Source organism: Rhodotorula paludigena (genome assembly GCF_050403205.1).
Source record: "Rhodotorula paludigena JCM10292 DNA, Rt_paludigena_JCM10292v1_ctg2, whole genome shotgun sequence".
NCBI classification, from domain to species: Eukaryota; Fungi; Basidiomycota; class Microbotryomycetes; order Sporidiobolales; family Sporidiobolaceae; genus Rhodotorula; species Rhodotorula paludigena.
Window position 1 is genome coordinate 260,943 of NW_027481456.1, and position 24,274 is coordinate 285,216.

The 24,274-nt window shown below is 63.5% G+C and overlaps 9 protein-coding genes across 9 annotated transcripts; 7 read left to right on the plus strand and 2 right to left on the minus strand.

Moving 5' to 3' along the window:
- Positions 1-98: 98 nt before the first annotated feature.
- JCM10292_004388 (uncharacterized protein) lies at positions 99-3,540 on the plus strand (the record flags this gene model as incomplete). Its single annotated transcript, XM_076645723.1, has 9 exons — positions 99-805; positions 875-990; positions 1,050-1,417; positions 1,479-1,606; positions 1,661-2,326; positions 2,385-2,458; positions 2,518-3,038; positions 3,190-3,333; positions 3,433-3,540. 9 exons carry the CDS (start codon positions 99-101, stop codon positions 3,538-3,540), a joined length of 2,832 nt encoding a protein of 943 aa, XP_076508593.1.
- A 1,287-nt stretch (positions 3,541-4,827) lies between these two features.
- On the plus strand, positions 4,828-6,868 carry JCM10292_004389 (homeobox domain-containing protein; the record flags this gene model as incomplete). The annotated part of the gene is made up of 4 exons (XM_076645724.1): positions 4,828-4,935; positions 5,005-5,352; positions 5,415-5,444; positions 5,507-6,868. The coding sequence occupies 4 exons, from the start codon at positions 4,828-4,830 to the stop codon at positions 6,866-6,868; spliced, it is 1,848 nt and encodes a 615-aa protein (XP_076508594.1).
- Positions 6,869-7,227: 359 nt separating this feature from the next.
- On the plus strand, positions 7,228-8,057 carry JCM10292_004390 (DsbA family oxidoreductase; the record flags this gene model as incomplete). Its single annotated transcript, XM_076645725.1, has 3 exons — positions 7,228-7,279; positions 7,353-7,701; positions 7,766-8,057. 3 exons carry the CDS (start codon positions 7,228-7,230, stop codon positions 8,055-8,057), a joined length of 693 nt encoding a protein of 230 aa, XP_076508595.1.
- Positions 8,058-8,278: 221 nt separating this feature from the next.
- Positions 8,279-9,381, minus strand: ERD2 (Erd2p; the record flags this gene model as incomplete). Its single annotated transcript, XM_076645726.1, has 6 exons — positions 8,279-8,313; positions 8,377-8,474; positions 8,543-8,710; positions 8,832-8,921; positions 9,037-9,147; positions 9,242-9,381. 6 exons carry the CDS (start codon positions 9,379-9,381, stop codon positions 8,279-8,281), a joined length of 642 nt encoding a protein of 213 aa, XP_076508596.1.
- Positions 9,382-9,676: 295 nt separating this feature from the next.
- Positions 9,677-13,838, plus strand: JCM10292_004392 (chloride channel protein; the record flags this gene model as incomplete). Its single annotated transcript, XM_076645727.1, has 14 exons — positions 9,677-10,097; positions 10,156-10,173; positions 10,277-10,719; positions 10,825-11,130; positions 11,237-11,549; positions 11,633-11,763; positions 11,848-12,008; positions 12,093-12,293; positions 12,393-12,582; positions 12,668-12,752; positions 12,825-12,908; positions 12,978-12,993; positions 13,075-13,537; positions 13,641-13,838. The coding sequence occupies 14 exons, from the start codon at positions 9,677-9,679 to the stop codon at positions 13,836-13,838; spliced, it is 3,030 nt and encodes a 1,009-aa protein (XP_076508597.1).
- A 273-nt stretch (positions 13,839-14,111) lies between these two features.
- On the minus strand, positions 14,112-15,466 carry JCM10292_004393 (alpha/beta hydrolase; the record flags this gene model as incomplete). The annotated part of the gene is made up of 5 exons (XM_076645728.1): positions 14,112-14,659; positions 14,727-14,820; positions 14,881-15,158; positions 15,214-15,273; positions 15,331-15,466. The coding sequence occupies 5 exons, from the start codon at positions 15,464-15,466 to the stop codon at positions 14,112-14,114; spliced, it is 1,116 nt and encodes a 371-aa protein (XP_076508598.1).
- Positions 15,467-15,959: 493 nt separating this feature from the next.
- On the plus strand, positions 15,960-17,638 carry JCM10292_004394 (uncharacterized protein; the record flags this gene model as incomplete). Its single annotated transcript, XM_076645729.1, has 5 exons — positions 15,960-16,355; positions 16,448-16,982; positions 17,039-17,085; positions 17,149-17,316; positions 17,405-17,638. The coding sequence occupies 5 exons, from the start codon at positions 15,960-15,962 to the stop codon at positions 17,636-17,638; spliced, it is 1,380 nt and encodes a 459-aa protein (XP_076508599.1).
- A 155-nt stretch (positions 17,639-17,793) lies between these two features.
- Positions 17,794-20,394, plus strand: JCM10292_004395 (F-box protein; the record flags this gene model as incomplete). Its single annotated transcript, XM_076645730.1, has 8 exons — positions 17,794-17,917; positions 18,083-18,181; positions 18,316-18,431; positions 18,492-18,689; positions 18,799-18,946; positions 19,004-19,235; positions 19,325-20,168; positions 20,263-20,394. 8 exons carry the CDS (start codon positions 17,794-17,796, stop codon positions 20,392-20,394), a joined length of 1,893 nt encoding a protein of 630 aa, XP_076508600.1.
- Positions 20,395-20,685: 291 nt separating this feature from the next.
- On the plus strand, positions 20,686-24,062 carry JCM10292_004396 (uncharacterized protein; the record flags this gene model as incomplete). Its single annotated transcript, XM_076645731.1, has 19 exons — positions 20,686-20,858; positions 20,917-21,004; positions 21,071-21,147; positions 21,209-21,450; positions 21,521-21,702; positions 21,777-21,955; positions 22,024-22,162; positions 22,229-22,396; positions 22,462-22,630; positions 22,692-22,715; positions 22,786-22,842; positions 22,903-23,097; positions 23,151-23,194; positions 23,252-23,354; positions 23,418-23,496; positions 23,549-23,556; positions 23,614-23,655; positions 23,709-23,983; positions 24,042-24,062. 19 exons carry the CDS (start codon positions 20,686-20,688, stop codon positions 24,060-24,062), a joined length of 2,265 nt encoding a protein of 754 aa, XP_076508601.1.
- Between the last annotated feature and the right edge of the window lie 212 nt (positions 24,063-24,274).

Consider the following 24,274-nt stretch of genomic DNA (forward strand, 5'->3'; position numbering starts at 1 on the left):
CTCGCTGGGCCTGCCGACCTACGAAGTAGTCAACAGTATCTACAGCACCGGCGTGTCCTTCCCTTCAGCTTCCACAAGGGCCCCGTCGCGCGCCGACGATGCAGTCGTACCCGCCCGTCAACGGAGCTCTCCCGCCGCCCGGACTCAACGGGTACCCGACCGGCAGTCCCGCTGTCGCTCAAGGAGGCATTGCGTACCAGGGTGCGGGCGCAGCGGCGTTCGGAACGCCCACGCCCGCCCCTCGCCGCCCTAGCGTCCCCGGCGCGACCGGTCCTTTCGCGTACGCTCCCGGCGCGCCCGCGCAAGCTGGAGCGGCGCAGCTCAACGCGCACCAGCAGGCGCTGCTCCTCCGCAGCCAGCAGGCTGCGCGCGCAGCCGGCGGACCTGTCGCCAGCACGAGCGGCGGCGCGGCGGGACCAGCGGCCGCCGCAGCGCCCGTCCAGCCGCCGCTGGTCCCGCACGACGGCGGACCTGCATTCAAGGTGCCCGTGCACCGCTCGTACACGCGCATCCGCGACACCGAGCCGGGCGAGGAGTTCCCCTCGATCGCGACGCCGGCGGACCAGGCGCGCGTAAAGGCGTGGATCGAGCGCGACGGCGCGTACGAGGTCGAGGTACTGCAGGCGAAGCAGGCGGCGCGCGCAGAGGCGAGCGCCATGTACGAAGAGCTGCTGCGGGAGCAGGACTGGTATGGGTTCTCGTCCCAGCCGGGCACGCAGAGCCAGTTCCGCCCGAGGGGCAAGCAGCTCAAGTACAGGGAAGAGGCGAGCGGCAAGAGGGGCCCGCTGAGGAAGCCGGTGCCAATGTGCGTGTCGTCTGCCTCTTCCGCGTGCCGCCTCACTCGACTTTCTGACCTCGCTTGCGACTCGTGCAGGTCCAAGTCGTACCTCCGCAACATCGCCCAGTCGTCCGAGAACCTGATCCCTATCCGCATCGAGCTCGAACACGAGATGTGGAAGCTGCGCGATACGTTCACCTGGAACCTGCAGGGCACGTCTCGCTCGTCCTCCTACATTGGCCTCTCGCTGACAGCGGCTTCGGTCACGCAGAGACAAACATTACGCCCGAAATCTTCGCTTCGCATCTGTGCGCCGACATGCGCCTCCCCGTCGACCCTTTCTACCGCGACATCGTCGCCGCGATCAACAAGCAGGTCGCCGACGCGCAGCTGAGCGCCAACTACCGCGGGCACCTCGGCGACGCGCTCGATGCGGCGCGCGAAAAGTCGCGCGAGTGGGTGCTCGAGCGGGCGAGCAGGAAGAGGCGGCTGGGCAAGGAACCGGTGCGCGAGGGCGAGGAGGCGATGCAGGTCGATGGGGGAGGTGCTGAGGAAGAGGACGAGGAGAAGCCAGTGTCGGTGTCCGAGTTGCAGAAGGAGGAGCCTGCTTTGTCGGACGAGCTGAGGGTGACGATCAGAGTGCGTTACTGCGATTCTCCTTCTGTTCAAGCCGTCCCTCGCTCACCGATCTGCTCCGCAGCTCGATATCACCCTCGATTCAATCCAGCTTGTCGACAAGTTCGAGTGGGACATCAGCGACCCGTACAACTCGCCAGAAGCGTTCGCCGAAACCTTCGCCGCAGATCTGGGCTTGACGGGCGAGTTTCGGTGCGTTGCACATCACCTCTGTATTCGGACCTGTACTCACAGCTCCTCCTGCAGCACCGCCATTGCGCACTCGATCCGCGAGCAAGTCGACTTCTACACCCGCTCGCTGTGCATCTTGGGCTACTCGAAGGGCCTCGTTGTCGGCGACGACGAGCTCCGCCGCGACTTCCTCCCCTCAATCTACGAGACCTTCCGCACCGACCTCGCCGACGAATTCACGCCGCTTCTCAATCAGCTCACGGCCGATGAGGTCGAGCGCTTCGACCGCGAGCACGAGCGCGAGATCCGTCGCAAGCGTCGGCAGACCAAGGGGCGCGGCGTTACGCTGCCGGACCGCGAGTCGGTGCGCACGCACCGCACGCTCGTCCCGCGCTCGCAGCCTGGTCACGTTGCGAGCGAGATAGACGAGCGTGGCGTCAAGCGGTATCCGCAACCGGAGCTCTCGCTGCCATTCCCCATCGTGCCCAGACCCGTCCCGCCCAAGCCTGCCGATCTCGAGACGAGCATGGCCTCTCCGCTCCGTCTCTTGCTCTCCAAGGACAAGGCCGGCGGGGCGGGCGGTCTCGCGGCGGCGGCAGCGGCGAACCGGTACAAGAAGGGTCAGGAGGCGTTCTTCGGCGACTCGCCCAACAAGAAGAAACGCTTGCCCGGTCGCGTCGACCCAGCCTCAGTCGGTCTGCACGAGCACATTATCGACGGGAAGTGGTTCTGCGCGAACTGGTACATTTGCAATCGTTTGCCTTCGCCGCTTGGAGCGCGCTGACCACCTTTTCCACAGCGGCTGCCCGGACCACATCGCGATCGGTCGTCGCAAAGGTCCCACGGGAAAAGACAGCTTGTGCGGTACTTGTGGTACGTATTCGAGCCCCCTGTCAGACGCCACAACCCCTGACGAGTCTGATCGACTGCAGGCAAGTTCTTCCACCGCTACAAGCGCCAGCGCCCCTGCACCTACACGACCGATGTCGAGACGCATCTGCGTATCAAAGCCGAGGAGGACGCCAAGAATCCCAAGCTGCGCTCAAAGAAGTCAAAGGCCGCCGCCGCCGCAAATGCGGCGCGGGCGGCAGCCGCCGCTGAGCAAGCAGCGCAGTCGCTCCGCTCGAGCGGGCGCGCTACGCCTGCCTCACAGGCCATGTCGCCGCAGTCTTCCGGGATCGACGAGGATTCGGACGAGGAGGAAGACGAGGGTCCGCGTCCCCCGAAGCGGCGGCGCGCGGCGCACTACGGCTCGCCCGACACGCCTTTCGTGAATCTTGACTCGGACGAATCGGACGAAGAGTCTGTCGACGGGTCTCCGCCGGCCACGAGGCAGCGTGTCGGCGTCCCGCCGCCCCCGCTTGCAAGCCCGCCGCCTCCCGCTCTGACCCAGCCCGCCGTCGTCGAGCAACCAGCCCCTGCCGCAACTGCTCAGCCAGCCGGTCCGCCTCCGGTACGTCAGCAGCCTGTATCCCTCGCGACACGCGAGTCGGCGCTTTTAACGCGTCCAGCTTCTGGAGCCTGTCGAGGAAGGCGGATCTCCGGGAGGTTTCGATGCGAGGCTGACGCGTATGCTTTCTTTTGCACTGGCTCGTGGCGCGCAGCAGCCGCTTCCGTGGATGCTCAGGGCGGCCGAGGAGTTGCGCGCCAAGCAGGTCGACGATCGCTTCGAAATCATCCCGCGGCCGCGCCCGTCGGATCCGAACGTGCAAGAATGGCGCATCCGCTGCCTCGATTGCCCTGGCAAGGTACGCGTTAGCATCATCCGTGGAGAATGCATCAGGATCGGGCCGAAGGAACTGATCGAGCGCGTTACCGTCTCCCGTCGCTTCCGGCCTTGATCGCAGCTGTACAACCTCGGCCCTGGCGAGACGCTCGACGGCTTCCTCGTGCACTTCAAAAATCGCGTCCACCGCAGCAACGTAGATGCGCGCCTTGCGCGCGAGAAGCAGTGACAATGCGACTTCACTTCCTCAGGCTGTTCTTGCTTCTGCAGTGCTGTTCCGAACCGCTGGTCGAGTTGCTCGGCGCCGAACACAAATTCACGCGAGCGACGTGGCATGCCCGCCGAGTGTTCGAATGTAATGCGGGTGCGTCGAGGCGATCACGACGGCCGAGGCAGCTCGCTACGCCGACGATGTGATCCAGTAAATGACTTTCCCGCCGCGCTCACGGGCATCTCCATCGCAGTCAAGTTCACTGACTGTCAGTCTGTAAGGAAGCTCGGCAGGAACGCGACTGACCGAAGTGTCATGATGTGCTGGCTCGTGGCTCCCTCCCTTGGGACTTGAGGACTCTCTGAGCGCTCAACTGGCACGCCGGCTCCGCTGCATGTCGTACGGGCGTCAGGCGATCACTCGCAAGCGACTTGGAGGCATTCCGGTGCATCTGAGGTGCATCAGCGGCATCAGGGATCGAGTGCAAGTCGCTCGACTGACGCAGGCGTTTTTGTGTGGTGGTCGCGCTGCGATTGAGACACTCTTCCCAGCGATTCCGGTGTCTGAGATGGCGTGGATCTCTCCCTCGTGCCGCCACGAGGCGTACCTAGAGCCCAGGCTCAATCGAGCCGGGTTCCGATCGCTCGGGCCTCGCATTCGCCGCTGCCCTCAGCGCAATCTGCTGCTGCCCTCGCACGGCGGGACGTCCCGGGCCAGACATTTCTCTGTCTAGACCGGCTGCGACGATCAACCGGGCGAACCCTGGGTGAGAGCAACATCTCACCGCCTGCTTGCTGCTTGCGTGGAAACGTGCGGCTTGGCTCCTCTGGCCGCGTGTTCCGGCGTTACGGGCGTGCTGAGGCGGCGGGCTGCTGCGCCGGTTCCGCACGTCGAAGTCTGCTCGCTTCTTTTCCGTTCGGAGCGCCACGCGACCAGGCACCGTCTCGCCGGGGTGCCTTGAGGTGATCGACACAGAGCACGACTCGAAGAGGCGCTCACCTCTCTCGCCTCCCAGACGACTCGAAAGGGTCGCTGGCGCAGCCAGCTTCGCGAGCCTTCCCGTCTCGCTCACGACCGGCGCTCCCAAGGCCACGCCTTGCAGCTCAGAGTGCCAGTGCCTCGTCAGGCCGTCCTGCTCTCCCCCGCTCGTCGCCTTTTCTACAACCTAGGTCGCGTCGATCCGCACAACTACCACTTCGACCGGTCCCACGGGTCGTCGTTGACGCGTCGCAAGCTCCAAAACGTCCGGAGAAGAATAGCGCTCTCGCTTTGCCAGCACTGGCTGTCGTCGTCGCTCCCGTTGGAATGTGGCAGGTGCCGCCGCCGGGTTGGACGACGCAGCCGGCGGCCAACTCGCCTGCCTGGGCGCACTCGCATCAGCCGCCTGCCCAGCCGCCGTATGCGGGCCCGTCTGTGCGTCGCTTGCCGCCTGTAGTTGTCAAAGCACCGCCGCGTGAGGTTGACATTGCTCGTCTTCCATAGTACTACGGTCCGCCTCCTCCGGCCCCCTATGGCAATCCGCAACATGTCACTCAACAATACGATACGCCGTACTCCTCGACGCAGCCGGACCTGCAAATGAGGCAGCGAACTGTTTCCACGGATGTCGCCTACCACCCGTACAAGCCGCCATCCGCGTCGTCGAAGCCGATTTGCTTCGTAGACACAACTCAGCAAGCGGCTGCCGCTGCGACGAGCGGATCAATCGACCCATTGCAGCAATGCCGGCCAAAGCGCAAGCGCATCACGCCGGAACAGCTCGTCAAGCTTGTCGCCATCTTCGATACGACTGACTCCCCATCGTATGAAATCCGCGAGACGCTCAGCGCCGTACGTCTCTCTCACTGCTCCTGCCGCCAGGCGCCGATCTCTGATGTGTTAGTGCCGTATAGGAATGCGGCATGACAAATCGCGAGGTGCAGGTTCGTTCTGCTCTTCCGCCGCGAACGACCAGTGACAGCCGCTGACTGTCAGCATCTTGCAGGTCTGGTTTCAGAACCGTCGCGCCAAGGTGAACCGGCAGCGTCAAGCTGCCCTCGTGAAGGAGGAAGCTGCGCGCCTCGCCTCCGCGCCGCCTCTTCCAGCGCCAGCGGTCGAGTCCGCCAAAGCGCAGCCCGATACGATGGCATCGGGTCAACACCAATGGCGCTTCCGCCCTTCCGGTCTACCAGCGGCTCCGCCTCCACAGCCTGTCGCCCTTGTCGCTCCCGCCTCTCCGCCGTACAGCGCCTCTCTCCCGCTCTCGCCTGCTCCACCCACGTTGCTCTATCAGCTGTACTCGCCTCAAGCCCAAGCGGGCTACCTCGCGGGTCCTTCGGCTCCTCGTTATGGCCCGCACCCTCCTGCGATGGTGTCGCCGCCGCTGCCGCAAGGCCTCCCTTCGCCCTACTACGGCGTTGTCACCCCGCCCCTGACCGTCACCACCCCGAGTCTCGCTTCGCCGAGTTCTGCGTCGGTCTCGAGTTACTTCTCGCGCAGCGACGCGCCATACACGCCGAGCACGGGTACCTTGTCCTCTCCAGCCGCCACCTTCTTCCGCCTTACGCTCGACTCGCCGCGTTTACCGCCCCTCTCGCCAACATTCGGGTCCGAGTCAAGCATTGTCTCGTCGCCGAAGGCGTCACTGCCTGAAGCCCTCATCACGCTCGCGCCGATTCGCACGCCGCAAACTTGGAACCGCTTCGCCCTCCCGTCTGCGAAGAGCTCGCCGCTGAGCCGGCCGATGCACCGCCGCTCGATCAGCGATTCGGCGGCGCATGCGGCGATGCTCCCGCCGGCGACGAAGGAGATCGTCAAGGCGAGCGCTCTCGCTCGGCCCGCCGCCGTGCGACTGCCCTCGCTGCGCGGCCTTCTCAACGACGACGCGCAGGCTCCGTCCGGCACGTCATCGGCGCCGACGTCGCCTGTCGATTCGCTCAACCCCCTGCCGAGCACTTCGCGCGTCGTCGACGAGCCGCAGTCCGGCGATGCAGCCACGGGCGACGAGAGCAAGTACTCGTACCCTCCGTCGGCGGCGGCGCTCGCGGCGCGACTGCAGCGTCCGAGCTTGATCTCGCGCTACTCGTCGCTGGACATTCACCGAGCCCCTTCACGCGATCGGCGCGTCGCCTCGGTAGCGTCGTCAAACGGCGACGGGTCGGTCCGCATGTCTATCGACGAGGACACCCCTTCTGACGGCGGCGAGACGGCGCGCGGCGACGATCTCTCGCGCCGGACGTCAGTTGATACCGAGGCTGCGGGCGAGGCGCGCCTCGGACTCGGCATGCTCGTTGCGGCGGCGTCAGAGCTGCGCGCCGACGACGAGAAGGAGGCGCGGTACCTCGCCGCGTCGAAGCAGATGCGGTAACACGCATAGTCACCATTATCGAAGCCGTGTCTGGGTCAGTACTCAGTGCTCAGTAACCTCCCTCGACCGTCTTCATCGCTCGATATCTGTCGCCACACGTTGTTGTCCTTCCCCACCTTCATCTGTACCCATCGCGTACGTCGATGCGAAATACAAGCATGCAGTATCTGTGTCTTCATTTTGCTACCGCATCCTTGCGAAGCGAGGAAAGCGAAACGGTGCCTCCGGGCCGGTCGGTGGCTGAGCTGAGCGCGCCCGGCTTCGGACTGCGCCGCCGAACTCCGACCTTCCTCGCCCCTCTCGTCCTCTGCATGCTCTCTCGCACCCCGCTGCTTCGAGCACCGAGACTCGCCCGCACGATGGCTACCGCTGCAACCAAGAACATTGAGCTCGAGATCACGTCCGACTCGAGTGCGTCTTCCTCTCTTCTCCCCACCTTGCTGACCGAGGTGTCCTCGTCTGACCGCCACCCCGAGCCTCCCAGTCTGCCCCTTCTGCTTCATCGGCTACCGCCGCATCCAGCAGGCGATTCGCATCGCCAAGGAGCGCTCGCTCCCGCTCTCGTTCTCGCTCCGCTTCGCGCCCTTCCTCCTCGACCCGACGCTCCCGCCGTCGCCAGGCGAGTCGAAGCGCGAGCGGTACGTCCGGCGATTCGGCGGCGAGGAGCGCGTGCGGCAGATGGAGGAGGCGATGAAGGAGCGCGGGCGCGCGTGCGACCCGCCGATCGAGTTCTCGTACGGCGGCAACGTGAGCCAGACGACCGACTCGCACCGCCTCATCGAGAAGGCGCGGGAGCTCAAGGGCGAGGAGGGGCAGCTTGCGCTTGTCGAGCGGTGCGTCGGCGGTTCTGTCTGTAAGGACCGGGACGCGAAACTGACCCTTTGCCACCTGTCGCAGTCTCTTCAAGACGTACTTTGAGGAGGAAGGCGACCCGGCCTCGCACGAGCTCCTCGCGCGCGACGCCGTCACGACGGGCATCTTCCCCTCAGCCGACGAGGCGCGCGCGTTCCTCGCGTCGGACGAATTGAAGGACTCGGTCGCGGCGGGGATCAAAAAGGCGCAGCTGCGCGGGATCACGGGCGTGCCGTTCACCATCATCAACGGGCAGCTCGGCGTCAGCGGCGCGCAGGAGGTCGACACGTTTGTCAAGGTGTTTGAGCAGATTGCGAGCGGCGAACTCGAGGCGTAGTCCGTGGCCTTCGCATTTGTAAACAGCCGTACCCTCTCTCCCCAGTCGGCGAGCGCGATTAGGAAGCTTGTGTTGCATACTTCGGAGTGAGGGCGATGAGGAGCGTATGAGCGGCTCGAATGTGTCGCGTTGCGGCGAGAGGGAATGGGTATCTACATCTCCTTCGGGTCCACCTAGTGTCCACGGGGTTGGTTTTTGAGCTCGAGCAGGTCCGGCGTAGCTCATGCCGGGAGCTCGAACTTTTGGCCGTGCATGACTGTGGCGGGAAACAGGAAGCGTCAGTCTAGGTAGCGCACCACGAGGTTGAGACGGAGCGCACCCTTCTTCCAGTAGATGAAGAAGAAGTCGCTATACAGTGCCGTCTGCACCAGACCGGAGACAACGGCGATGGGGTCGATGGTGTCTTCGGCAAAGTACCTGCATCATGAGCAAGTCGAGGTCAGTGGGGCAAGCTCGACGGCTGAAGGTGGTTCCACGCGGCGCACCGGTAGACCCAGTTGGGGATGTAGAGCGCGCGGTAGGCTCCGAGCGCAAAGAGGTAGTGGGTCGTGATGGTCTCTGCCTCGCCCGTGCGGCTGAGCATGAAGAGCTGCGGGAGGATGCCCACCGCTTCGAGGTAGATCGAGAAGGACCACAGGATCTCCGAGATGGTGCTGTTTGCGAGGGTGCATCCAGGCGGGAATGTGGGTGTGAGGTAGGATGCGGCAGAACGAGAAGATGGCAGATGGTGCAAGGTCAGCGAAGGAAAGAGGGAGCGGCAGATGGGACACGGACAAGCGGTAGTTGAAGATGAGGGCGAGGACGGCGCAGGGCCCGATGAGGTACTCGAGGCGGAGTGTGTCGATTGCCGGGTCCTGCGTTGGTCTGCATATGCGGAGAGAGGGCGTCAGCCGGGTGTCGACTGCGCAGCGAGAGGCGAGGATGGCGGTGCTCGCTCGACAGCCTGCGACAGGACAGGCGCATGGGAGGTACGACTGACCGGAACTTGACCCTCATGAGGTAGACGACGTAGGCGCTGCTGCCAATGAAGAAGAGCTTCATGACGGTGTTGTAGAGCGAGATGTGCGGGCCGGTGAGGAGGTCGACATAGCTGCGGGCGGCTCTCGCAGGTCAGTCGCGGGCACATCAAGACAGCGCAAAATGGTTGTGGTGCTGCGAGTGCGGCTCCAGGGGGCGAGACGGACCGGGTGAGGAAGACGATGAGGTAGAGGAGCTGCGTCTTGAACGACACGCCGCGGACCGAGCGGGTCTTCTGGATCTTGTGGACGAGGATGAAGATGGATGCGAGGTGGGAGAGGTCTCCCAGCAGGCGGAACAGGTTCATGGCGTGCGGTGGAGGTCGTCTCCAGCGAGGACGCGAGGGGAGGTGCCGCAGACGTGGAGAGAAGCGCGGGCAGGGCGGTGCAGCGCGGGTGCAAGCTGCGGCGGGATGAGCGCAGTACTGGCGCGGTCTAGACTCGCTGTGTACTGCCCTGTCCTCGGCTCGTGCGCGGGGTCCAGCGCGGTTGAGTGCATGCCTCGCCTCGTCTGCGTCGCTTGCTTCGGCCCCGCTGCAGCCCGCCCGCCTCGCGCTTCTCACCCGCACCGGCAGACGCGTGCACCGCGGGAGAGCGCGTCGGATGCCCTCGCACGCGTCGTCGACGGGCACCCGCACCCGCTCGACCCTCGCGCCGCTCGCCATCCCCTCGTCTTCTCGTCTCCCCACCTCGACCGCGTCGCATCCACCCTCGCCCCTCGCCTCGCCGCTAGCCGACGAGCGCCGCCCTCTGCTCCGCTCCGTCCGCTCCTTCGGCCCCGAGCAGCTCAAGCGCACCACCGGCCGCTTCTCGGCTCTCCTCTTCGCGCACGGCGACGACCCCTCGTCCCCGCTCGAGCCGCCTCAAGACGCGCATGGCGCCGCCGCTCGCTCCCCCGTCTCGCCTGGGGCAGCCAGCTTCTTCGGTAGGGCGGGCAGTCTGAGGCGCAGACCGACCGGCTACGACGGAGAGTTCCGTAAAGAGCTCGAGGGCGACGGAGGCAACGGCGTGCGCAGCTGGTATGGTGCGTCTTTCGAGTCGCTTAAGCATGCCAGAGTCTCATCTGACCGGGTCGAATCCAGACAACTTCCACACGATCGGTGAGCAGGCCAGAAACACGCGCTGTCGGGTTGACCTTCTCACACAGAAGCTCACTCTCGAGTCGCTGCAAACACCACCAGACTGACAATCTCTCATCTTCAGACTGGATTCACGATGCCATCAAAGACTCGATCCGCCTCCGCCGCCTCCGCCGCCTCAAGCGCACCCAAGGCTTGCGCGGCCACCTCGTCAACCTGTGGGACGCCTCGCTCGGCTGGCTCCTCGTCTCGGTCATCGGCTTCCTCACCGCCTGCATCGCCTTTGCCATCGTCCGCTCCGAGATGTGGCTCTTTGACCTCAAAGAGGGGTACTGCGCCGACGGGTGGTCCAGGGCCAAGCGCTTCTGCTGTCGCTCGGTCGAAGGCGCTGCGCTGCGCAGCGGCAGTGGAAGCACGAGCGCGTTCACGGCCTTCTTGTTCGACGCTGGCGAGGCCGAAGACGGCTGCGACGCGTGGAGGACGTGGGCTCAAGTCTGGCAGGGGTGGTCCGGTCAGGGTGAAGAGGCAGGCGAAGTCGCCAACTCCGTCGCCTACGTCGTCCTAGCAGTGCGTTGTCCATCTCACAGCGCCGCTTGCCAGTCGTCGGGGCGACGTCTGGCTGCTGGCATAACTTGTGCTGAATCCTGAACTGACGCGCAAGCTCCACTCCAGCTCGCGTTCGCCACCTTTGCCTCGTGGCTCACCATCTACTTTACCGCGTCGACCTCGGTCTTTTCGTCGAAAGACTCACCGTCGATCCCGCACCCGGGCTTCTCGCCCGACTTCTACGACTCGCTCTCGAACGCTTCGTCGCACGGCGACGAGCCGAACGAGGGACCCGGCAGCAAGTATGGCGCGACGGACCGCGCAGCGTCTGGTATGGGCAGCAGTGAACCGGTTGCGGGGATAGGCGAGAACGGCACGAAGGAAGAGCAGGACGTCCTACTTGTGCAGCGCCCGAGGAAGACGCTCTACTTTGTGAGTCTTGCGCGATGCTCGTCTCGCTGGCTCCCGAATTTTGTCGATACGACAGTCAGGGTCGATTGAGCAGGCGGCTGACTGACCGTACCGTCCACCCGAACAGGCGGCCGGGTCCGGCATTCCCGAAGTCAAGGCGATCCTCTCGGGCCTCGTCATCCGCGGCTATCTCGGCGTGTGGACGCTCGCCGTCAAAGCCGTCGGCCTCGCCTTCAGCGTCGCGTCGGGCCTCTCGCTCGGCAAGGAGGGCCCGCTCGTCCAGATTGCCGCCGCCACCGCAAACGTGTGCTCGCGCTTTGTGCGCAAGTACGACCGCAACGAGGCCAAGAGGCGAGAGGTGCTCAGCGCGGGCTGTGCGGCCGGAGTGGCGGTCGCGTTCGGCGCGCCCGTCGGCGGAGTGCTCTTCTCGCTTGAAGAAGGTGCGTTGTTCGGAGCCCACAATCACCACAGCCTTGTCTCACATCTTCGGGCGATGGTGTGCAACGTGGTGCGCTGCGCACAGTCTCGTACTTTTTCCCGCCGAGGACGATGTTGCGCTCGTTCTGGTGCGCCATGATCGCCGCCATGACCTTGCGCTTCCTCAACCCGTTTGGCAGCGGCAAGATCGTCCTCTTCGAGGTGACCTACGACAGGGTGCGTAGTCCCTGCTCACTGCCTTTCGGCTGCGTCGCTCAATCGAGCGGGTTGTGCTGATGGGTGCGATTATGTGCTGCGCAGGACTGGCATGCCTTTGAACTGTTCGGATTCGGCGCGCTCGCGGTCTTTGGCGGCGTCTACGGCGCGTGCTTCTGCCGCGCAAACATCGCGTGGACCAAGCACGTACGCAACAAGACGTTCCTCAAGTCGCACCCGATTGTCGAGGTCGCGCTCGTCACGCTGTGCGCCTCTCTCTCGTCTCAGTGTCTGCCCATGACTGCTCGCCATCCCCCGAGATGCTGATCGCGCAGTGGGTGCCCGCACAGCCTGACCGTTGCCATCTCGATGTACAACCCGTGGAGCAAGATGGGCGGCACCGAACTCATCTCAACGCTCTTCTCCGAGTGCCACAAGTCGGAACGCCTCTCGGGCCTGTGCATCTCGACCCCGAGCCAGGCTGGACGGCTCATCGCTTCCATCGCCGCCGCACTCGTGCTCAAGGCTGCGATTACGACCATCACGTTCGGGTGCGTCCCGGTCGGACTCACAGAGTCGAGCAAGGCGGACTGACGCAGCCTTGCCCTCCCTCTGTGGTCATCTCCGATCCTTCGCACCCCCGCCCGCAGCATCAAGCTCCCCGCCGGTATCTTCATCCCGACTCTGGCGGTCGGCGCCTGCGCAGGTCGCATCGCCGGCCTCGTCGTCGAGGTCCTCCACGCCAAGTATCCGACGAGCTTCGTCTTTGACGCATGCAGGCCGCACGGAGGCGAGGAGGGCCCGCTGCCGTTTGGACAGGCATGCGTCGTGCCGGGTGTGGTGCGTCCGGCGTCCTCCATCTTTCGGCGCAACGGCGCGTTCGCCGGCTAACGCCAATTCTTACGACCTTTGTTCAAACGTCTAGTGGGCCATGATCGGCGCTGCTGCAACCCTGGCCGGCGTGACGAGGACGACGGTCTCGCTCGCCGTCATCGTCTTCGAGCTCACTGGTGCGGCGCAGCCCAGCCTCTTGAGTTTCTTGCTCTTCGTGGAGCGCTCATGTTTCGGTACCATCGTCGCAGGCACGCTCACGTACTCGGTCCCGACGATGCTCGCCGTTACGCTCGCCAAGACGGTTGCAGACCGCATCGAGCCGCGCTCCATTTGTGCGTTCCGTTAAAGAACTCGCGTCGCCCGTCCTAGGTGCTGATACCCAGGATCCCATTCTCGCGCAGACGACCTTGTCATCGAGTGCGTGTCGCCACCGCTCGTAGTTGCTCGCTTCTGAGCTTGCGCAACTGACGTGATTGCGGTGGCTCTTCCTGCGCACAGAGTTGCCGACCTTCCCTACCTCGACGCCAAGACCGAATACATTCACGACTCGACGCCCGCCGAAGTGCTCGACGCCTCGGCCCCGACCATCTCGCTCGCCTCTCCGAACACGCTCGGCTCGCTGCGCGCCAAGCTCGCCGCCCTATACACCGCCAGTACCGCCAGCGGCTTCCCAATCGTCGCTCCCGAAAAACACGACGCCGACGAGAGCGCCAGCTCTCGCATGTACGCCTACATTGCCTCGAAGGAGCTCGAGCACGGCCTCTCGCTCGCCCGCGCCCAGGGTCTTCCGGACCACACGCGCTGCACGTTCCGCTCGGCTGAAGTTGCCTGGCGCGGTTCGGCGGAGCATTCGCGCGAGGTCAGCGCGCACGGAGGCGAGGAGGCGGTCGACTTTGGGTGGCTGACGGACCAGGCGCCCGTGCGTGTAAGCGTTCGCAGCCCGATGGAGCTTCTTCACGAGGTGAGCCTTTCTAGCTTTTTGTCATGGCGCGCAGACTCCTGGCTCCCGCTGCGGGAGGATGTTCTAGCTGCCAGTACTAACTCACTCCCTACTTGCCTCGCAGATGTTTGCCAAGCTCGGGCTCGGCTACATCGTCGTCGTGGACGAGCGCGGCCTATACCTCGGCGTCATCGAGAAGAACACCTGGCTGCACTACCTCCGCTGGCTCGAGAAGCGCGCGCACGAGCGTACCCTGGCGAGCTGGCGTTCGCCGGACCTGCAAGACGGCGACGACGAGGCGCGCGGCAGGTTCCGCGCTTGAGCAGCACGTTGATCACCCACTTGCACGATACCCCAGTTCCGTTTGGTCCCTCCTCGAAGCCTTCATTCCTTTGCTTCGCCCTTACCAGCCTTCTCGCCAGTCTCCATCGTTGTGTATCAGTTGCGCATTTGCACCCATTCACGTCACCTCACGCAACTTCATGACCCTTCGCACGCCTCGCTTCGTACATTCGCGTTCTCCAGTTCATGCCTCGCGCATTCTGTGAGAGCGCCAGAATCTCACAAAATTCCGCTCATTGCCGAACAAGCTCGTCTACAAGTGCTTGAGAAGCCACGGCAAGACCTTCTTGAGGCCGTGCTCCCTCTTACGCGAAAGCTCGTCGTCTTTGCTCCCCGGCGAGCTGGCCCACCCGCCGTCGGTATCGCAGCCGTGGCCGCCGCCCTCCATCTCCCACAGGTGCACCTCGACGCCCTTCTTGCGAAGCGTGTGGTACATGTTGCGCGACTCTTCGAGGTGCACGAGCGTGTCGGCATCGCCGTGCACCAGGTACGTTGGGGGAAACTTCTCCGTCACGCAGAGCGAGGGGATGACCTTCTTGACGTCCTTGTAGTCGCACACGAGGCGCTCTCGTTCGAATTTGCTCGGCAGGCGGCGGAGGACCTCGGAAGCGCCGCGTGTGCCAGAGAGCGTATCGACGAGCGAGCCGGTCTGGAGCAGGTAGAAGAGGAGCTTGGATCGGGGGCCGTGGTCGCCGTCGTGGTCGGTACGGACTGTAGGCGGAGTCGTGTCTCGCGGTGCGTGAAGGATCGAGATGAACGGCTTGTCATCCGTAAGCAGAGGCACGCCTGGGACGAAAGGCTCTGCGCACAGGCAATGCGCCTGTCAGCCACCTTACAGCCTTATTTTACTCGGGAGGAAGCTGCTCACCCTTCTTCTCTTGCAGATACCAGTCCGTCAGCAGGTCGCCCGCACCGGCATACAGGCCGATGACCGCTTTGAGCGGGAAGGGCGAATAGATTCCCTGCCAGGAAGCCTCCGGTCAGCACATCTCTGGGACACGCCGAATATACACGAGACGCACGGAGTAGTATGCCAGAGTGCCGCCAGCGGATGACCCACAGACAGCGATGCGAGCAGAGTCGATACGAATCGACGAATGCTGTTCAAGCTTGTGGTTCAGGTCCTCATGAATGAACCGCAGGCCGTCCTTCGCGTCCTGAATCGCATCGTGCGCAGTCTGCGGACCGAGCAGGGTGTAGTCGAGCGAGATCTGCAGGTCAATGGGTAAGCGACTAGAAGCCCCCTTAGCAGCGCAGAACGGAAGGCTGACGATGGCAATGCCTTTCTCAACTGCTTCAACTGTGCCACTTGGAATTAGCGGAAGGCGACGTCTGTGGCAGCCTCTGTAACGCACAGAACAGCCATGTCGGGACGAGATCGTTCCAGTCCCGGTTGCCAGTGCACAAGCCTCCGCCTGCAGTGCTTCTGGTCGTCAGCAGACGAGCCTGGAGAGCAGTGACCACCGTCTCACCGTGAAAGTAGACGAGGACTGGCGCCTTTTGGTGCCCAGCGCGCTTTAGCTGGTCCTCCGATGGGAGGTAGACGTCTGCCTGAAAGTCCACGTCCTGCTCGCGCTTGAACACGAAAGTCGTGCATGGGCCAGTCATAGCTCAAAGAGACGTGCACAGTAGCAGCGAAAGTATAGCGTTGACAGCAGGCAGTGCCGCAGGAAGAGGTGGCTGAACACCCGGATCCGGCAATGACGTGGAGCAAGCGCGGAACGAGTCAGTTGGCAGCACCGGACAAAGCGTGAGTAATGCAAAGCGTTTTCTGTGGCTCGGAAGACCACAGAGGGGAGGACCGAGGCAGAAGCAAAGGCGCAGGACTGACGAAGGCATCTCATCAGCGCGTTTCGCCCGCGCCGCGGCGCGATTTGGCTGCACGAGGTCAGCTCGCGCCCGACATCGTCATCTCGGTCGCCGCCGTCAAGCGTATGCTCGCTCAGCGACGCACAGGATCCGATGCTACTCCGCTCACTACTCCGACGCTCTCTGCTTCCTGCCGCACCAGGCTCTCCTGCTAGACTGCTCCCTGCTGAGCGCACCTCACGCTCGACATTCGCAAATCGCATTTGATTCTCGCTCGACCGACGCACACAGCATGTCCAGTCCCTCCGTGGTCCAGCTCAAGCCCTTCTTGCAGCCCTTCCCGTATGGGCGCAACGGCATGCAGAGCTGGGCTGCACAGTATGCGCTCGCAACTCCGTCGCTCAAAGAGGATATCGAGAAGGACGGCGGCATCAAGGACTCTCAGCCGTATGGCGAGATCTGGCTCGGCTCGACGCACAAAAACGGCCCTTGCTCCGTCGAGGGCACCGACCAGTCCCTCAAGGACCTCATCGCGCGCGACCCGTCTTTCTACCTGGGGCAGAAGCTCATCGGCGACGAGCAGATGGCGTCCCAGTACCCGCACGACCTCCCCTACCTGTTCAAGGTGCTCTCGTTCGACAAGCCGCTGCCCCTCCAATGCCACCCGGACAAGGGTCTTGGTGCCCGCGTGAGTCTCTCCTTTATTCAGTCTGCTGTCTCGAGGCGCACGTCGGCGTGGACTCTCGCTGTCGCCTCGCTGACTAACTCGATGAACTACAGCTCATGGACGAGGAGAAGCGTCGGGAGGGCAAGAACGAGAATTTTGTGGACTCGAACGCCAAGCCCGAAGTGGGAGTCGCTCTGAGCCCCTTCACCGCCTTCGTCGGTTTCCGCCCGCCTCAGCAGCTCGCGACGATCATCAAGAGTGTGCCCGAGTTCCAGGAGCTCTTCCAGGATGCGACGCTTCAGTCTTTCTACGCGTCCGCCGGCAATGCTTCGGAGGATGAGGGCAAGGCGGCCCTCCGCAGTCTTTTCCACGAGGTCATCAACCTGAAGCCGGCAACGTTCAAGCCCATCGTGCAAAGGCTGAAGGGGCGCCTGGCGAAAGAGGGCGCCGACACGGTATTTGCTGCCGCCAATGCCTTCACGCCAGAGGGCGACGCAAACGCGAGCGGCGAGACTGAGGCCACGGCGATGCAGCGTGTCTTCGAGATCTCGCTGAAGACGTACGGCGAGGAGGACGTAGGCTCTATTGCGGTGCTCGTCCTCATGAACATCCTGCGCATGCGCAAGGGCGAGGGCGCGTGGATTCTTGGTGCGTTCTCGTTCGACGTCGCCGTGCACTCGATGACTGAATGTCCGCCTGAACAGCCGACGACCTCCACGCATACGTCGAGGGCGACATCATCGAATGCATGGTGAGACTGCGACCAGATGCCTCTCCCTTCAGGCCAAGTGCTCACTGTCTCTCTGACTCGCAGGCCAACTCGGACAACATGGTCGCTCATGGTCTCGGTACGGAAGAGCAGGGTGGAATCAGCACCTTTGTGCAGATGCTCAGCTATCGCCATCTCCCCGCGGAGAAGCTCCTGCTCGAGTACGAGGACAAGTGGAAGATGGGACGGAACGGGCTTACCCGCCACTACAAGGTCCGTCTCCCTTCATTCTGGCTACTTCAGCCATTTCTCCGCCTTCTGACCTGACAGTCTGCCCGCCACGCCGGTACGCGGCTTGCAGGTCCCCATTGCCGAATTCGACCTCCTCGCCACCACCCTCACCTCGTCCCAGCCGGCCGAAGAGCTCTCAGCTCTCGACGGTCCGCTCTGCTTTGTCGTGACGGAGGGGACCGTCAGGCTCACGGCGGGCTCGGAGTCGGTGACCCTTGCGAAAGGTCAGGCCGGTTTCGTCCGCGCCAATGTTGACATCTCCCTCGAGGGACCGGGTGAGGTTTGGGGCGCGTTCTACCAGTAGGGCCTCTCCTTCCGACCAGAATAGACGCCTGTATAGACCCTCTCTCCCCGAGCAACGCAATTTCGAAGTTGTCCCTCGCCGCTCAGTCCGCGCGTTTCGCGTCACGTCTTCGCACTGACCTCTTCCACGTCGACCTCGACCCTCGAAGCGCCACGATGCCGCCTCGCAAGGCCGTTGTGAAGCGCAAGGTCACCTCAGATGACGAGTACGACGACTCGCGTGATGGCGCAGGCGACGCCTATGCGACTGGAGCTTCGGACAGTGATGAGGACTGCGCGCGTACGTCGTCTCGCCGTGGGCACTCGCTGGGCCGTGCGTGCCCTAGGATGAGCTGTCATTCAGCGCTCCGAGTCTATCCGGATATACAGACGCAGAACAAAGGGCGCTGAGGGCTGTCGCTCCGCGCAGCGACTAGGCGGACGACTGACTCTGCTCGGCTCGCAGCAGGTCCCTCGGCGGCGAAAAGGACGACAAGCAAGAAGAAGGGTGCCAAGCGCAAGCGCGGCGCTACCGACATGAGCGACGACTCGGAAGACGACTTCGGTTCGTTCCTCTCGGTTCTTCTCCTCGACCCGAAGATGCATTCCACCCCAATTGGCGTGACGCCAGTCGCGCATGAGCAAACTCGTCCTATTCTCCTGAGGGTTGAGGGGCTGACGAGGGGATCTCGCCGGCAGCTCCGCCCAAGAAGAGCAAGACGAAGAGCGAGACGGCGAGCAAGACGAAGGCGAAGGCGCGCAAGCCGAAGAAGCTCGAGCTGTTCCAGTCAATGCCGCTCGACGTCCTCGCTCTCGTGCGCTTCTCGTGTGCTGCGACAGTCGGAACTCCGGCTGATCAGCACCGCGGACCGTAGATCATGTCGGCCCTCGATACGAAGACGCTGCTCGCGATGTCCCGCACCTGCTCCGCCTTCCGCAGTCTCCTGCATCCGTCTCAGGGCACTAGTGTCTGGAAAGCGGCGCGCTACAACACGGCGCGCATCCCCGACCTCACCGCTGGCGACTTGGAGGAGTGGATGTACGCCTCTCTCCTCTTCGACCGCACTTGCCACGTGAGTCCCTTCGTCATCGCCAGTGTCATTTCGCCGTTATTCTGTCAAGCAGCGGCAGCAAGCGACCGTCATCGCCGTTATGGCAAGCTAACGACACGCACGTTCGCAGGTCTGCCAGAAGGCTCGCGCCGACACGGTCGACTACGTCCTGCGCGCTCGCGCCTGCGCCAGCTGTATGCGCAGTAACTCGAAGCAGCAGAGTAAGATCTCGCGTGGGTATCACTCGCAGGTCTGGGACTGTGCTCCCGAGAGTCGCTGTGGGTCTCCCCCTGCCTTCGCATTCGTCATTCGACTCATCTGATCGATACTCGCAGGGAGCCCGGGATTTGAAACGTACACGTTCTTCTGGGTCCCGACAGTCGCTTCCGTTAGTCGTCGTCTCTACGAGCTCAAGGGCAAGGACGGCTTTGATGCCTTCGTCGCCGAGCGGAAGCGCATCAAGCAGGCGGCAATAGTGGATGGCCAGCAGCTCCGCAACTGGGACGTGCGCTTCCGTGCAAGCAAGATCACCTTCGAGTGGGACGTCAAGACTAGTCGGCGCAAAAAGTCAGTCTTGGGCTCAGCCTTCTTGAGTGTACGCCGGACTAATCCCTTCGCTGCTCCTCCACTTCTACCGCTTTGCGGATTCTCCTCAGGATCGATGCCAAGCTCAAAGATCTGGGCTACACGGCCAACGAAATCCACTACTCGAACGTCAGAAAGCACAGTCTCTACAATCAGCCGCGCGACCTCACCGACCGCATCTGGACGACGATAGAGCCTAAGCTCGTCGCCCAGCTCGAGGGCCACCGTGACACCGTTCGCAAGCGCGAAGAGGCGAAGGCGATGAAGGCGCGCGGCGAAGCGCTGCGCCCGTACTACGACGGCATGCACACGGCGCTCGGCGCCGAAGCCCGCTCGCTCTTCCCGCCGTTCGGCAATTGGCTGCACCTCGAGTCGGTCAAGCCGCTCTACGAGCCCGAGGATGCCAAGCCGGACGACGTCAGTTTCCAGGCGATACGCGCCGCCATCAAGGCCGAATGCGACAAGTTCGCCTCGCAGATTCAAACCGTCTTCTGGTCCCGCCTCGTCAAAGCGCACAGCCAGGCAGATGAGCAGGAGGTACCCAAGGTGATGCCAGTGTCGCAGCTCAAGGCTCTGGCGCAGCGGATCACCTCGGCGATCAACTGCCCGAACGAATGTTGCTCGACTTTCGCGACTTTCCCGTCCATCCTCGACCACTTCAAGGTTTGCACCCTCTCGGCACTCACCGACACGTCGCTCTACACGTCCGCCGCTCATGTCAAGGCCATTCGCCATGTTGTCGCTGCGGTCGATGCTGTCGAGCCGCAGCGCGCGCTCGCGAAATCGGCCACTTGCGCAGCTCTGTACGCTCTCGGCGATGCTTTCAGATGCGTTCCGTGTCAGCCACAGCAGTCTGCGGTCGGTCCGGCCGTCTGGAGTCGCGCATTGTCGCTCGACATGAACTGGTCCGCCACGGTGCGTCGCGTGGGGATCTTCCGTACTAAGCGTACTCGGTCACAGTCCTGTATGTCGCTTCGGGATCTGATGCGATCTTGAATGAAAACCGCAGGTCCTGCACATTGTCGCCCGCCACAGGAACTCGCCCGACCTCCCCTCGCTCCTGTATACGCCGCCGCAGCCCGCTTCGGACGGCGTCGACAACCCGGGCGGCTTCATCGTGGACGAGTCGGAGGATCAGTGAGTAGCTCAGGCGGTCGACGCTGAGGAGTTGTAGCCTGCTTGTTTCGTTCGTCTGGCGCATGCTTTTCTTGCTGGTTGCCATTTCCGTCCACCCGTCTGTTCTTCACCTTCGGAGAGCTGTCTGCCACTCAAAAAGCTCACAAGAAAGCAGTATGGCACAACGGCGGAGAGGAAGCGCGAGTCGGCGAGACCGTCTCGTCGCCTCGTTCGCCGCTCAACTCCCTCTCCTTCGTCCAAATCGCTCACCCTCGCGCTCCGCCCCCGCAGAGACGCGTTTGGACCCCGAGGGACCATGTTCTACAACACAGAGATCCTCACGTCGCGCAAAGGCGGGTTTGCCGTCTTCTGGCTCGCGGCGACGCTCGGCAGCAAGGGCACGACGAGCGTGCGCAAGCTCAGCAAGAAGGAGCTGCTCAGCTGCAACGTCGTCAAGGCCTGGTGTGTCCTTGCTCGTACCTGTTCTTCGTGGGCGCTCGCTGCGTGCCACTCTCGCTGACCCCGCCTCTCTTCGACGTCGCGACAGCGAGAAGGTCGTCTCGCCGGACGAGCCCCTCGCTCTGCGCCTCTCTTCGAATCTGATGGTCGGTATCGCGCGGGTGTACCAGCAGCAGGCGAGTACCGTATACGCCCCTTTCGAGGCGGACGAGGCGTTGACACCTCGTTGACATTGCTCGCAGTACACCATCTACGCAAACGACGTCACGCAAATGCACCAGTCGCTCAAGAAGGTCATCTCTGAGGCATTTCGCGCGGCGTGAGTCTGCTGGGCGATGGCACGCGATGTTGCACTGACTCGTCGCTTCTCTCGCTGTCAGCCCTGACATCAATCTCGGTCCCAACCTCCCCGATCTCCCGCTTGAGCCCATCCTGGGGGCTACGGCGGCAGTCAAAGACGCAGTGCTGGTCGGCGGCATCAATCTCCAGGCGATCGCGCACCCTGACTTCGAGACCGACTTTGAGATGGGGCTCGACTGGCATCTCCCCGGCGAGCCGCGCGACAACGAGTTCTTCGAGATGGAAGAAGAAGTCTTCGTGAGCCCTCTGCAGAGCGTTCTGGGTGCGTATTTTTCGCGATGCCTCTCTCTCGGCGGTCCGAAGCCTCACCACGGCTAGTTCTCGTTCTACAGGCTCGCCGGTCCCGCAGCCTCGCCAGCCGCCTGGTGCCCACCAGGCCCGCGAAGCCGACATCACGCTGCACGAGCCGCAGCTGCACGACTACATGCTCGAGGGCTACGGTGCCGACGACGCATTCCGCGCTGGTCTCGAGGGCGAGCACTTTGAGGGACCTGCTTTCGGCGAGGGAGACGAGGTGCGCTTTCTGCACCTGTGGGTATAGAGCAGCAAGCGATGAGTACGAAGCTCCTGACTGGCTTGATATCGCAGGGGTTGCTCTACGGCGCTGATCCGGAGCTGGACGCTGCCATCCGCGCGGGATCTGCAGGTCGGCGCAGCGCAGCGGGTTCGGGCAGAGGTGCCCAAGGCTACGGTGCATCCTCTTCGGCCGTCGGCTTTGACGGAGACGTCGGTCCGTACGGCGCCGATCTCGGCGGTTTCGAGCAGCAGTGCGCCCACTCCTCTTTGGTCGCGGCATCGGCCCCGAGACTGACGTGGAGGAACTGCATGTGCACAGCTTCGACTTTGGCGGCGGGTACGAAGAGCCGGCGATGAAGCAGGACGTTCCGCTCGAGGGCGAGGGCGAGGATACCTTCGCCGAGCGTGTCAGGAGGGAGCATGAGGAAGGGCAGAAGCGCCTTGAGGGTGCTCTCAGGGTATGTGCCAGGCTTGTGGCTGTCACTGCACTGGTCAATCTCCAGCAGACTGACCCACCTTTGCAGCGCTCGGCAACCCCCGCCGTCGACGGCAACCTTTCGCGCGAATTCCTCGAGTCGAACGAGGGAACGCCCTCGTCGACAACTCGTCGCCGTGTCTCGGACGCGCTCGGCAAGGCTCAGATCAAGGCGGCCGAAGCGGCCAAGGTCGCGCGCAAGACCAGAAGGGCGAAAGTGCGCGGCTGCGTCTTTCGTGCTTGACTTGTCTCTGCTCACCCTACTCCTCTGATGGGCTACAGCTGTTGGCTGTGGACCGCAGCACCGAGCTCTCAAACGAAGCGCTCCGCACCATGCGCGCGACGTACGCAGAACGCATGCAGGTCGAGCGCGAGAAGGCGGAGCAGCGCAAGGACGAGAATGACGCTCACCAGCGTGCGATGGACCTCGTGTTCGGCCCGCCGGCGTTCAGTACGTCGTTTTCAAGCTCCTTGGCCGTGCTTCATGCTGCTGACAGCATTCACGATTGCAGTGCAAGCTCCCGGCCTCGCATCCTGTCTGTTGACTATCGTCTGAACCTCGTTCACCCAATCGGTAAATCGCTGACAGTCTGTACACCTGTCCAGTCTGGACGACGGCAATTTCGGATCAGATGGCGCCATTTGAAGGCGGCAGGGCTGCGGGTGCGCCCCCCTCGCCCTGCTCGGCCTTCTCAAGCTGACACTCGCGGGCTTCACACCCAGACGAGAAGAAGCGCCGTGCTTCCGGTCAGCCACCGACCGAGCGCAAGTCGAAGCGCACCGCCTCGGAGGCAGAAGTGGCGCGCAAAGCTGGAGACCGCCTCAGCGAGCAACCTCCTGGCGCGAACGCAGCGGCCGATTTTGAGCAAGCGGCACAGGACCTGTATGCTGGTCGCGAATTCGGCGGAGGGGGATACTGTGAGTGTCTGCTTTGCGCGAGCAAAGCGCCAGCTCTGACGGAATGCGCACAGGCGACGACCTCGGGGGCTTCCAGCAGCACTTCGACTTCGAGCAGGTCTGCCACATAGTCGAGCTTGCTCTGAGCTCCTTACTCACGCTTCACGAGATCTAGGAAGTGGAGCGCGGCCGTGCGGGCAGCGCCGGCGGCCGGACTGGCAGTGGGCGACTTTCGATTCTCCCCTGGGCTGGCGAGGCGGCAACGAGCGATGTGGGCGGTGCGCAACCCGCTTCTCTCTCAAGTTCAGCTGGCGAGTTGCTGAGCCTTCTATTGAATGCAGGCCCTTTCGTTGGCGTGGGCGGACCTTCGAGTGCGGCGGGCGGAAGCAGGATTTCGATGGAAGCGCCTGTCGCCGGGCAGTGCGCGTCGCCTGGGTCTGCCTCGACATCTTGCTGACTTTCGCTGCCGCAGGATCGCTCGTCGCAGTCGCACGCCTTCGCTGCTACACTCGCCTGCGCGCGCTGGGTCGATTTAAGGTCTCCTTGAGGAGCAGGCGGGCGATTTCGCCCAGATTGAGGGTGGGTCTTCGCGCGCGCCTAGCGCCTGGCTTCGCTCACGCTTGTACCTTCAGATCGTCCGCTATCGCGCGCTTCCTTGGCCCGCCCGTCTGGTTCCGGCATCGCACTCGAACCCGGTTTGCGTGACACCGAGAGCCTCAAGTTCCTCAACTACGCCAAGCGGCAGCGTGCGGCGCTCCCATCGACAGGCAACCAGACGCTTCTCTTCTCCGACATCGTGCCTGTCGCAGACACGAACGCGTCGACGGCGTCGCAGGCCATGTATCATCTGCTCTGCCTCGCGACCAAGGGACTCGTCAAAGTCACGCAGGACGAGCCGTACGGCGAGGTCCGTTCCGCCCAACCGCCTGATCCTCGTAACGCTAGCTGACGGGTTCCGCCCGCAGATCGCCGTCGACATTGTGTAGCTTTCGTTCGACCACTCCCTCCAGACCCGCTTAGCCTTCTCAAATTTGCCAGTCTCGCTGCGAGCCACAGAGACGATGCCAACTGCTTTTGCATTTTCAGGATTATGCTAGTGGAGGGAGAGGAGGGGCGATGAAGTGCGAAAGGAGCGAAGGAAGGGTGCGAGACGAGATAGGCAAGCGGAGAAAACAACGGAAAGAGGGGAACCCAACGT